We start from the raw sequence: 13,028 nt of genomic DNA on the forward strand, positions 1-13,028 counted from the left end.
GGAGTGGGGGTGATTGGAGGGATGTTCAGGAAGACTGAGTTGTGTGAACTAAAGCAGAGGGGCATGACAGAGCATCTGGAATTTAAAAAGCAGTAAGTCCTTGTGTGATGCTTGAACATAGAGTACTAGAGACAGATGGCAGAGAGAAAGAAATGTCAGAGAGGCTAGGAAGGAGCAGATCTCCTATAGTCTTATACTGCATAATAAGAAATCTAGACTTTCCTTTTATAATGAATAAGAAATTATGGCAGAAAGCTCAAGCAAGGGAGACAAGGAGAATATGGCAAGAAGCCAGGTAAGGAATGATGGGGGCTGAAACTAAGGAGTATCAGTGGAAATTAAAAGGAGGATACAGATACAAGAGAAGGTAACAATCTATGCTTGGAGGTCATTAAAATAAAAAAGTAAACACACATGATCTTCCGATTAAAGATTTTATTTATATGCGAAGTTTCACAAAATTATTTAAAATATGAAGTCATGGTTATACATTTAGCTATTTGTTTATTGATAATAAAAGATTACATGAGATTAAGACTTTCCCAGAAAGTGGAGCAGGAGGATTCTTTGATCTGTAGCCCTGGAACCCGGCAGAGACACTAAGCCTCTGGAACTTTATTTCTACGGCAGAGGTCAGCATTGGTCTAGGAAGCTCCTAGATAACCTGATGTAATATGTGTACATATGGACTAGTGCAGAATGAAATCCCTATCTTTTAAAATTAGGATTCATGTTCTAAGTAAACTCTAGGTAACTCGGTCAATTTCAGGTACTTCTTTAATTTCGGAGTTCTGATCATGTTAAGGAGCACATCTATGAACAAGTGATTGGCTTAAAAGAGTTCCACAGAACCCCATAAATATTGGAACAAACAGTATTCATAGGTACAGGTTAAAAGTACCCTATGGTCTATGTTTTTAAAGCCACATTGCACTGTCCTGACAGATAGGGATTTGCATGACACCAAAGTTGTCATTTGCTGGATCTCTTGCTCCTCCCTGGGTCTCAAAATTCTATCCTGGCATTACATTCTCCTGTACCAGTTAAGGGTTTATTTATTACAAGTTAAAGATTTAAAGAAGCCACCCAAAACCAAAACAGCAATAATAAGAGTCAACTTCCTATATATCAAAGCACCACATCTAAAAGGTCGAGGATATAAAAAGTGACCTTTTACATTTTAAAACACTATACAGTGTTTAGTTATTATTTTCAAGAAATTATCAGAAAACATAGAAACCTTCAAACAATAGTTAAAATGGATAGGAAGTTTTAAAAAGTGTTTATTCAGAGTTTAGTGAACACTTACAAATCTATGTTACTATAAATTTCACTCTCCATAACTGTAAAAACAAGCTAAAATGTAGGAGTACATGTGATCTAATTTAAATTCTTAGCCTTACTTAATATGTAGCTATATGAAATATATGAATCTATGCTAAAGTGAAATGTAAAAGGATTATTACTTATAATATTTTTTAAAAGTAGAAAACATATAACTGGAATAATCTGGTGCCAGTCTGTTGCAGTATACTCCATTAAGAAGTATAGTGTCTCTTAGCGTGATGTCTTGAAAATAATGCAACTAGTTAAAAGACTGGTCTTGGTTGAAGAGGAAAGCCTAATAAAAACAGATATAAAAAGCAATTAAAAAAAAAAAAAACACTTCAGCATTTGTCAAGGAAAAACCTGGACCTCCAAAATTATCATTCACAAGTTCTTGTTAATTATAATTTGAGATAAATTCCCAGTTACTTCTAGGTTATGAATGTCTGTCCAATGACAGTCTTGTATTGATAGACCAGAAAAAATGGGGGGGGGGGGCAATTCCTGACAGTCACTAGAACAGTGAGAAAAGATTACATTAAGAGGAAAAATCTTATTTTGCTAAAGCCATTCAAAGATAATTCAAGGGGACCTCCAACCAAGTCGCCATGTATGCAGCCATTCCCATGTTTAAGACACAAAGGTCTCCATTTCTCTAAGGGAACTGCTTTTTCGGCATGACACACTCTCTCTCTTGCCTTGGAGCCAAGTAATTGGAACCCTAAACACACGGCGGAGCTTCTGTTGGAACCGGTTTCCAACAAAACAATACAAAAAGGGATTAACGCAGCTGTTAGTGAATCCCAGGAGGATGGCAAAAGGAAGTGCCAGGTCAATGACTGCTATAACTTCACAGCTATTAATGACACCCATCCAGGCCAGAGCATCCAGGAAGGTCAGAACATGGAAGGGAAGCCAACAAATAATGAACGCCAGAACAACAGCAGCTGCCATCTTCAGGACTTGGTCTCGAGTAATTCTGTTCTTCCCATAGCTATTGGTCTTCAGCAAGTGTTTTCTGATTCCAAAATAGCATGTTGCTATGAATATTAAAGGGATAACAAAACCAAGGATATTTTTCATTAAGGCAATCCCAGCCGACCATTGGGCATATTTCTCAGGTGGGAAAGCCATAATGCAAGCATTCACCCCTAAATATTCAACGGTTCTGACATCTCGAAAATAAAATGTTGGCAGTGAAGACAGACAGGCCATACACCAAACAAGGGGAACTATGTAAGACGCTTGCCAGGGATTTCTTCTTTGAGACAGAAAGGGATAGATAACAGATTGGTACCTATCAACACTCATGCAGGTGATAAAAAAAATGCTTGCGAACATGTTCAGGGTCAGGAAAGAACCAAACACTTTGCACATCACCGGTCCAAAAAGCCAGTCATATCTGTAAGAATAATAGGTTGCCCAGAGAGGAAGAGTAGTCAAAAGCAGTAGGTCAGCCACAGCCAGGTTGAAGATGTAAATGCTGGAAACCTTTTTAGGACCCTTTTGACAACAAAACAGTGTAACCACAATAGTATTGACAATAAATCCAATCACAAAAATAATGTAGTAGAGAACAGGAATTGCATCTAAATGCTTATCTGATGGCTTATGTGAACAGTTAAAGGTAGACTCATTGCCAGAGAAGTTCAGAAATCCGAAGTGAAGACTGCTGGTGACGTTTTTGTTGACAGTGGCAAGGGTGAAGTTGTCTTTCATATTGAAATGTCAGCAGCTCCAAAGTTTTACGGACTTCTGTGAAAAAGAAAAGGAACTCTCAGAACACATACAGAGTTTAGGACCTTGAGTCATTAGCATTTTGAAAGTTTGTTGAAAGCAAAAAAGGTAGGTGATTGTAGAAAAATCAGGAAACAGAGCCATTACATAAAATAAGAATGAGTTTTACTTCTTGGAAAAAAAGAATTTTCTCACTAGTACCAACAAGTTAAGACATTGCAGCATCAGGGACTGAAAATTCTGAAGAAGAAAAAAAACCCTACATTTTCCTCATCTTTTCTATCATATTTTCAAAAAGTTTAAAGAAAATTAGTATTCCAAAAGGTTAGCCAGGATAGGAAATACATGAAACAGACAAGAAGGAACCAAGAAGTAAGAAAAGTTAATATTTCAAAAACACTTGAGCACATATTTGTCTTTATACTTTCTAGAAACCACATTGCTGTCTGCTATTGCATAGAAAAATGCCTTATTCAAATAACTAATTATATATAAATCATTACAGCTATGGAAAATATAAGTAGCATAAGCTATGGAAAAAATAAGTAAGTGCACAAAAGGTTGCAAGAGAATATGCAAAAGGAATATATTGGAATGGGAATGATGCTTGGTTTTTAGTAATTAAAAAATAATGCATTAGTTCTATTTTTCCATTGTTTTCACAATAATATAAATAAGAGGAAGTTATGGAACATATGCATATTTCTAAAAATCCCCTATTCACATTTTAATACAGACTATGAGTTTTAGATGTATTTAAATGTAATCTATTTTTTTAAATAGCCAAATCTGATTTAGGGTCAACTAGAAATAGTTTTAATTGCTTAATGAAATGAGAGTTGAACATCAAAGATTAATCATATATAATTAAATCATTTTTCTTCTGGTATCTTTACAGTTTAACACACCTAAGTAGTAACATTGCTAGATGGCTCTCAAATGTTATACTCAATATTTCAGTTTTTGTGATACTGTTTTTTTAGTAGCGACATAATTTTAAAACAAAAGAAAATTAGCTGAAGGTAAAGACAGTAAGTGAAAAACTGTTACTTTACATAGTTTGAAAATACATATAAACTACTCTATGAAAAATGTAATCACCAAAGAATCTCCTAAGAAATAGCAAAGTTATCATTTTTACCTAAAGCTCATTCTCTCATAATCTTGACCTAATAATTTAACATAAAAGAATTTAAAATAAACCCACTTGAAGACTTACTGGTTGTTGGAGTTTAAAACTTAGTTATCGTAAATCAGCTTGCCTAGTTGTTAAGTGCACTCCTGTAAGAGAAACAGCAGTTAAATAATTTAGGAGTTTTGCAAATACAGTGTTAAAATACAAGGGGAAAAAAATACAAGGAAAAAGTAAAGTTCATCCATAAAAAATATTTTCATTTAATGTATGTTCTACTTTTTAAATACAGTATATATAAGTTGCATAGACCTACCTTAAAATTTCAGGCTGAAGACTGCTTTTAATTCTGTGCTTATTCGTTCTCTAAGACTCAGGAACGTAATAGCACCAGATCTCTGGTTTCCTTCTTATATGTTCGGTCTGTCCACTGGGAGCCTTCAACCTACATAATTCTAGGGCTGACTTATGAACACTTGCCAGCTTTCCAGAGGGCTTTTTTTTTTTTTTTTTTGCTTTTTTTTTTTTTTTTTTTTGCTTTGGCTGCAAAACATTAATCTGAAATTCTCACTGTCTCCAATCATAACAGCTCATTCAAATAAATCTCAAACAAAAAAATGAAGTTTCCACAAATGTGTTAGAGAATTTTGAAGTCAGTGACTTACTTGAAAAGACAAATATAATTATTTGCAGAATTTTCTCTTTTTCCCTGATACTGGCATTCTAAAATGCATTAAGGAGTGGAGACTAGGGAATTTATTCTAGTAGCAGTGTCTTTGCCCACCAATGTCCTTTACAACCTTCATTACTTTTTGAAATTTTTACCCCTGTTTATTAAAGAACAGTAGCAACGTGACTTAAGGTCCACAATTTCTAAAATTTCTCCCTTGCCTTAAGCAATTTCTGTTGGTTTGTTGCTGGAGGGCTGGTGATATGAGGGATATAATTTCATGTCTTGGAAAAGAGGTATTAACATTTAGTGCTCCCTTTCATAGGTCTCTGTCATATTTGTGGTTTAAATACAAAACACACAAGGTGAAGAAGGAGTAGGCAACTACTTCAGCCTAGATTGCATTGCTTTCTCTTCTGGTGGGGGTGGGGGTGGGGGTGACCGACCTTCCACTATCAGTCTAACAGAAGCAAGAATAACAAAAGGCAGGAACAACCATGGCTGGTTTGGCTCAGTGGTTAGGGCGTCAGCCTGTGGACTTAAAGGGTCCCAGGTTCAATTCCAGCCAAGGGCACGTACCTCATACCTCAATTGCAGGCTAGATCCCCAGCCCCAGCATGGGGGAGGCAACCAATTGATGTGTCTCTTTCTCTTTCTTTTTTTTTTTTTTTTTTAATATATCTTTATTGATTTCAGAGAGAGGACAGCAGAGGGAGAGAGAGAGAGATAGAAACATCAATGATGACAGAGTCATTGATCGAGCCCGCAACCCGGGAATGTGCCCTGACCGGGAATCGAACCCCCACCGCCTGGATCCTAGGTCAACGCTCAACCGCTGAGCCACACCCGGCCGGGCGCACGCTCGCGCTCGCGCTCGCGCTCGCGCTCGCGCTCTCTCTCTCTCTCTCTCCTTCTCTCTCTCCCTCTCTCTCTCTCTCTCTTTCCTCTCTCTCTCTCCTCTCTCTCTCTCTCTCTCTCTCTCTCAAAAGCAATGGAAAAAATATCTTCGGGTGAGGATTGAAAAAAAAAAGGAAGAAAAGGCGATGGTAGTGGTAATACTAGTTGACAATAAACTCTATGTGCCAAACACTGTGCTAGATGCTTTATGCTCAGTAATTTAATACAGAGGCAATTTAGCATACTGGTACGAAAATGGCCTCTGGGATCCAACTGCCTGGCTTCACAAGCTCAGCTATACCACTTACTACTTCTATGACCTTGGCCAAGTTACTTTCCCTCTTTGTGTCTCAGCTTTCTCATCTGAAAAATGAGGATGATGTTAATTACCTACATCATGGAGTTATGAAAATTAAATAAGCTAATGTATTTAAGGTGCTTAAACCCGTGCCTAGCACATGGTAGGTGCCATTATAAGCTATTAATATTAACTCTGTTTTACAAAGCAGGAAACTAGGGCTTACAGAGTTTAACTTTTATGTGGTCACATAGCTATTAAATGAGGACATTTGCATTTAAACTGAGGCAATCTAATGCCAGAGGCCATGTTCTTAATCTCCATACTACAGGAGGGAGCACTAACTGATCCTTTAAACTCACCTACTGTCCTGGGAAAAAAAAACAAAAAAAACCTGCAACATTTACAGAAAGTCACTGCTGACATTCATAAACTGTTACAAAAGCAGTAAAGCAAGGGAAAAGCATCTGAAGGATTGTTATGTCCGAGATATTTTTCTTTCTTTTTTTCTTTTTTAATCCTCACCCGAGGATATTTTTTCCATTGCTTTTCAGAGAGAGTGGAAGGGAGAGAGGGAGAGAGAAAAAAACACTGATGTGAGAGAGACACATAGATTGGTTGTCTCCCGCATGCCGGTGCCAGGGATCGAGCCTGCGACAGAGGTACGTGAGTGCCCTTGGCCAGAATCGAACCCGGGAACCTTCAGTCCATGGGCCCACATTCTAACCACTAAGCTAAACTGTCTAAGCCCAAAGATATTTTTCTTAATTCTATTCCCAAAATGGAGACCACAGGTAGACAAAATGAGTAACAGTTTGTTACAATGAGTACAGAAAACCAGAGAACCCAAGACACTTAAATGGCTATAAGGATTCCAGTTATTTCTATGGACCATATCTTTCTGGCAGCAGTCACAGCGACCTTATGCATACTTGCAGGGCTGGAGGTAGAGGGGGAGAGGCCCTTGGGAAATATCTAGGGATTTAAGATACGTATTCAGCAGAAGGGGGGCAATGAAGAAGAGAGGGTAGGTGACAGAAGACAAAATCACAAATGACATGAGACAAAACAGATGTTTTTGACATGTCTGTTTCTCCATTAACACTGAAGTCAATCCTACAGCACACAGGCAGATGGGACCAGTGAGAAGCTGTAGATTCGAAGGTTTGCAGCACATCATTTTAGCGGCTAATTTTGGTAGACCAAGTTTGAATATTGAGACAATGCTCCTAATAGGCATACACACCATTTTATGAAATCTCAAAATATTTTGTTCCTATGCTCTGGATTCAGGTGGAAGCTCTGATGCTTGGGAAACAAATGAACGGGCACATATGGTCATGGGCAGAAGAGTTAATATGGGAACTGGTTTCATTCTTTGTGTAAGCCTGGTTTCTCCCTCCATTTCAAATGTTTGTTTTTGCCGAATACAAGGGAATTTTCCAGGCCAGAGCCTCCTGAGTGGTCACCATGGGTCAGATTCCCACCCTGCTCTATTTCTAGCCCCCTCTCATGGCCCTTGCAAAGAAACAGTCAGGAGGTGAGCTATAAACTTGTGAGAACAAACTGCAGGCTCGCCTCTGGGAGACCTAGCCTTGAACACCCCAGAGGAGCAGGGGACCTTGTCTAGGGCTTTTGTCCTTCATTACAGTGAGTTGTGACGTAAATGAAGTTTAAAGAGGCACACATTTCCCAGAAGATTAAAAAAGGGGCATTTACTCTGTTTCTTCATAATTTTAGGAGTAAAAATTTCACAGCAAAGAAAAATTTTGTAACTGCAGGGAATTAAAGCAAAAGGGGGGGATAACAATAATATTGACACCACTTGAAGCAAGAAATACAGCATGTTATTGATTCAGCAGAGAACTCTAAGTTAATCCAACAATGTAAATACACTTGAGAGTCAAATAAATGTCAGTCATGGGAAGCAGTACAAGACAAAAAAATTCATTCTACTGGGGGCAGCGGATAATTTTTCTTCTGGAAAATTGAATTTAAAAGCCTCAGGTCATTTGAATAAATTATGCAGCTTTTCAGGACAAGTGCAGCTTGGCTAGCAGAATTAAACAATGGTAAATCACACTAAATTGATGGGGAGGTGAATTCCTATTATTTATTGTGAGATTACTTAACAGTATACTTTAAAGGACCAGGCTTTTTTAAAAAAATTAAAAAGGCATTCTTGAGAGGAATTTAACCCCTCTAGAAGGATACACGGTTCAGAAAACAACCTTATTTGTCCCTCTCACCCTCACTCACACACACAATGAGGCTCTGAAGGAGAAAAAGAATTATTAAATGCAAAAGTCTGAATATACATGCCCTGGTTATAAGGGTGAGGATGAGAAGTGCATATCATGGAATGCTTAAATATATATGGGCCTTCCTTTTTAGTTTAAGTTTTTCACAGTCATTTTACTTTTTCCCCACCACAGCCACCTCTCTGAGTCCCTACCCAAACCGATAGCATTTCCACTTCTCCCAACTTTAACTCGCGCGCGCGCACACACACACACACACTTTATAACAGTCTTTCTTCATAGGGAACCCCTATTTTAATTGCCATTGGACTTTTCCAAACCTGGGGGTCCCTGAAAGGAAGATAATTAAGAAGACTGCCCATTATTGATACATCTTTGCAGATTCTTTTTGTGCCTCTCTTTAGTTTCCACTATAATGAGAACAGGAGCATCAGATTGAAAACAAGTGAGAAAAAGATAAAGCTAACAATCAGATTAACCATTTTATAGAAACCAGCCTAAAACTTCAGTAAGATGGCCACTATGAGTATATCAAATTGACTGGCTGCCTAGGCTTCACATAGAAAGTGACTGAGAGGACTATTAAATCAATTAACAAGGTTGAATCCATGTAGTGAAATGAGTCAATGCCTAACTCAGTACATTCTTGAGACCAGTTGCTTCCAGCTGAATCTGGTCCCAAGAACATAAGGAGAGGGAAGAGTTCCAATTTTTTCTGCCCCAAAGGCCTATGCAGGCCTGAGCATCATGTTTAAACCCGGATCTCACAGAAGGCACCCTAATTTCACCAAATAGCATCTCAGTGCTTTGCAACCCAATGGGGGGGGGGGGAGATTATAAATTGAAATTGTCTATATATTTGGTTCACATTCAAAATATTAGCTAACTGATCTGACATTTTCCCCTACTTATCTAACTTGATTATGTAGAGTATCAGAATATGCTACCCCAAAATATGCCACTTTGGTATAAAGATTATTTTGAGCTAGAGACAATTGAGGAGAAACATATGCAAGAAAACTCTCTGCCCTCCCCCACTTGCCTAAAAGCAGAACATAAATTTGTAAACATGTCTCCCTTTTCCTTATCAGAAAGAACAGAACTCTAGACTCTTACCAGCCCAGAGATGGGCACCAAGAAGAATCTATACAACAAACTTTACTAAAGAATCCTTATCTTCTGTTAGTTTCCCCCATATACTTGCCTTCCCACAGTTTGCCACTTTAAAAGCCTAAGCCTGTCTTCCTTTCTCTTGTCATTTCTCTAAAAATATATTGTTCTTTTGTTAAGATGCTATATAAACCCAAGTCTGACCACCCTTTTGAGTTGCTCATCACTGGGTTCTCCCACATGTAACCACAATGCAAATGCTAATAAACTCTGTTTTTGACTACTCAATCTGTCTCTTTTTCTCTACTTAATCTGTACTTTCCAATGACCATAAAGTGTGTGTTCCTTATCTAAAGCAACCTCTCCATCTCCTTCCAATTATCAATGAAGAGAGGAAATCTAGCTTGGTGACTATGCAATCAGACCAGAAAAGCTAGTTACTGGGAAATTCTTAGAGCAGAGATTATCATTCCAGAAGCCAGATTGATGAATCCCCCAAACCATTCCCTCCACCAATTTTGCCCCTCCCAATCCTAATTTCTGGTAACCACCCAATTCTATTGATACATTGTTTTAAATATTACTATTACTAGTGAACTAAAGTCAAGACCCTCCTCCAGAGACTTGACCTTCCAGCTCTTGTTTGGTTAATAAGACAAACTCTCAAAGTTGGAGAATGGGGTAGGCGAAGCAATGCCTCACTGTTTGTGCCTAAAACAAAGAGAGAGGGAATAGGGTAAAATAATATCTCTTCAAAACAGGCCATCAGTTCAGAGAAAATGGTTACTTGGCTTTGTTTGAGGGGCTCATTTGCCCCAACCTCTCCCTCAGGCCCATAAAAGGATAGAAAAACAATATAAAGTTGTACAGCTTTGAATATATTTTGCTTTTGAGGTATAAAATGATTTAGAAGAATTAGCAGATAGAGCAAGATGATAGAAAGTTTGGGGGTAGGGTTCTAGAAGGATCCTGGGGTATTTACTCCAAGGAAATGAAAAACAGGAAACTTATAATTGGGAATTCTGAGACTGCTTGAGTTTTTAGATATTTATCCTACAGATATTTGCATTCATGGTTTTCAATATGGATTTATAAAATCTATAACTAAAAGCAGAATTTTTATTGTAAATAATATGCAATGCATCCCAAAAGAAAACAGTTCATGTTCAGACATACAGAGGTTGATAGAATTCCTTATAATTATGTTATTGTATATATTTCAATATTAACACTCTTGTTTTATATTGGTCTTATTTTACATTGGTCACACAATTGAAATTGTTCACCTTGTATTTATTTTTTAAATTGAGATATGATTCACATACCAAAAATTTACCCATTTAAAATGTATGAGTCAGTGGTTTTTCGTGTATTCACAAATTTGTGCAACTATCACCACTATATAATTCCATCACCTCTAAAAGAAATCTGATACCCATTAGCAGTTGCTCCCTACTCTTGCCTCTCCCCAAACTCTATTCTCCTTTTATTTTAAGGGGGGGAAGAGCTGTAGCCTAGAAACTCCAAAATACATTGTCTAGAGAAAAAAAAAATAACAAATCAATATATAAATGAACTTTAAGAACAACACTGCATTACTATTTTCTTTTTCTAATATATCTTTATTGATTTCAGAGAGAGGAAAGGAGAGGGATAGAGAAATAGAAACATCAATGATGAGAGAGTCACTGATCAGCTGCCTCCTGCACGCCCCCCACTGGGGATCAAACCCGCAACCCGGACATGTGCCCTGACGGGAATTGAACCCCGATTGCCTGGATCCTAGGTCGACGCTCAACCACTGAGCCCCTCCCGGCCGGGCTGCATTACTATTTTCATTGTGCTTTAATTATTTTCAATGGCATGAATCTGTGGCCCCACAGGTTGCAGTAAACTAAACACTCATTCAGTGAACATTTATTACTGTTAGTGTAAGTCTGCTTCCCCCTAACTGTATACATTCTTGTTGAATTATTTGTACTAAACTCCCAGTCAAAAGGTTTCTTTGGCATTAATGCAAAAAATAAATGTTATGTAAATACCTCCAGGGTTGATTCCATCTGAAGGTCCCCAACCTTTTTGGTAAGAGAAGCCACTTTTCATTTCCCCTGGACATGAAATCCCCTGGGGGTTGTTAGGGCAGTGCTGACATTAAAAAATTTTGAATAGAGTATGGGAGAGGACACCAGGCACTGTGGTGGACACTCCACATTTCACGTATACTTCTCAATAATCCTAACAGTCATTATCCTCATTTTATAAATGAAGAGAACTTAAGAGAATGGAGCACAAAGAGGTTAAATAACTTGCCCAAGGTTAACAGCTAGTAAATTATAGACCTGAGGCTCAAACCCCAGCCATTATTTTCGCTATGCCATTCTGTTAAACATGAGGTACAAGACGAATTAATTTCCCCAATTAAGAGGGACTTCTAAGCTTTCTGGAAATCTCTGGGTTAATGTCAATCAGAAAAATATTTTAAAAGATTAGCAGGGTAACTCAGCAAATGAGAATAATTGGTAAATATAATATACTCAGAGCAAATCTCATGGGTAAAATGTAAAAAGGAGATTTTTCTTTACTGATTTAATTCAAAGGTAAATGACCATCCCATCTATAGCTAGATGAAGTCAATAAGGTATAAAGAGCTTGAATTGCAGCAGTTTAGGTGTTTGTCAATATAAAGTAATTGTATAGATCTGTTCAGAGTAGAGAAAGCTTTTTTTTTTAACCTAAAACTGTATCAATATATAATATAAGAGAACGATATATACATAATTTGTCCCACACTTTCAAAATAAATTTATTTTTTTCTATCAGGTTGTAAATTTCTAAAGATTTCTATTTTTCCCCCCTTGAAATTTTGACAAATATTCTAAGAAGCTCTAGGTCCTACAGGCACTCCAATTTAAGACTTAGGACAAATAGGAGTGAAAGAGAAGCGAGTGCTCCATTAAGTACCCAGCTAGCTAACTTAATAGTGTCTTCCACTGTGCAGACAGCAAACCCTGGGCAGTGAAGAGCAGTAGAAGAGACGGTGAAGAGGATCTAAGCTCATTGCTTCAGGTGGAAAAAGTTCAGTTGCCCTGCCCTGGCCGAGTGGCTCGGTGAGTTGGTGCATCTTCCATGCACCAAAATGTTCCAGGTTCATTCCTGGTCAGGACACATACCTAGGTGGTGGGTTTGATCCCTGGTTGGGGCACGTGCAGGAGGCAAATCATCGATGTTTCTCTCCCACATCAGTCTTTCTCTCTCTCCCTTTCTCTCTAAACATCAATAAAAATATATCCTTGCATGAGGATTTTAAAAATAATTTTAAAAGTACAGTAGTCCCCCATATGTGGTTTCACCTTCCAAAGTTTCTGAAAATATTAAACGGAAAATTCCACAAATAAACCATTCTCAAGTTTTCAATTGTGAGCCATTCTGAGTAGCGTGATAAAATCGCAGGTCCTCCTGCCCTGTCCCGCCTGAGACGTAAATCATTCCTTTCTGCGTAAATCATTCCTTAGTCACTTAGTAGCCCTCTTGGTTATCAGATCAGTCGAGGGGGAGGGGGGGGAAGAAAAAGAGAGAAAGACCACATTCACGTAACTT

General features: G+C 37.9%; 1 protein-coding gene across 1 annotated transcript; it reads right to left on the minus strand.

Moving 5' to 3' along the window:
- Positions 1–420: 420 nt before the first annotated feature.
- Positions 421–4,600, minus strand: AGTR2 (angiotensin II receptor type 2). Its single transcript, XM_081125344.1, has 3 exons — positions 4,512–4,600; positions 4,283–4,344; positions 421–3,081 (listed from the first exon to the last, which is right to left on the minus strand). Exon 3 carries the CDS (start codon positions 3,043–3,045, stop codon positions 1,957–1,959), a length of 1,089 nt encoding a protein of 362 aa, XP_080981470.1. The 5' UTR covers positions 3,046–3,081; positions 4,283–4,344; positions 4,512–4,600; the 3' UTR covers positions 421–1,956.
- Between the last annotated feature and the right edge of the window lie 8,428 nt (positions 4,601–13,028).

Source organism: Miniopterus schreibersii (genome assembly GCF_964146895.1).
Source record: "Miniopterus schreibersii genome assembly, chromosome: X".
In the NCBI taxonomy this organism is placed as follows: domain Eukaryota; kingdom Metazoa; phylum Chordata; class Mammalia; order Chiroptera; family Miniopteridae; genus Miniopterus; species Miniopterus schreibersii.

What these genes read in the sequence shown, in the direction of transcription:
- AGTR2 (XM_081125344.1), bottom strand. Translation starts at nt 3,045, where the DNA reads ATGAAAGACAACTTCACCCTTGCCACTGTCAACAAAAACGTCACCAGC.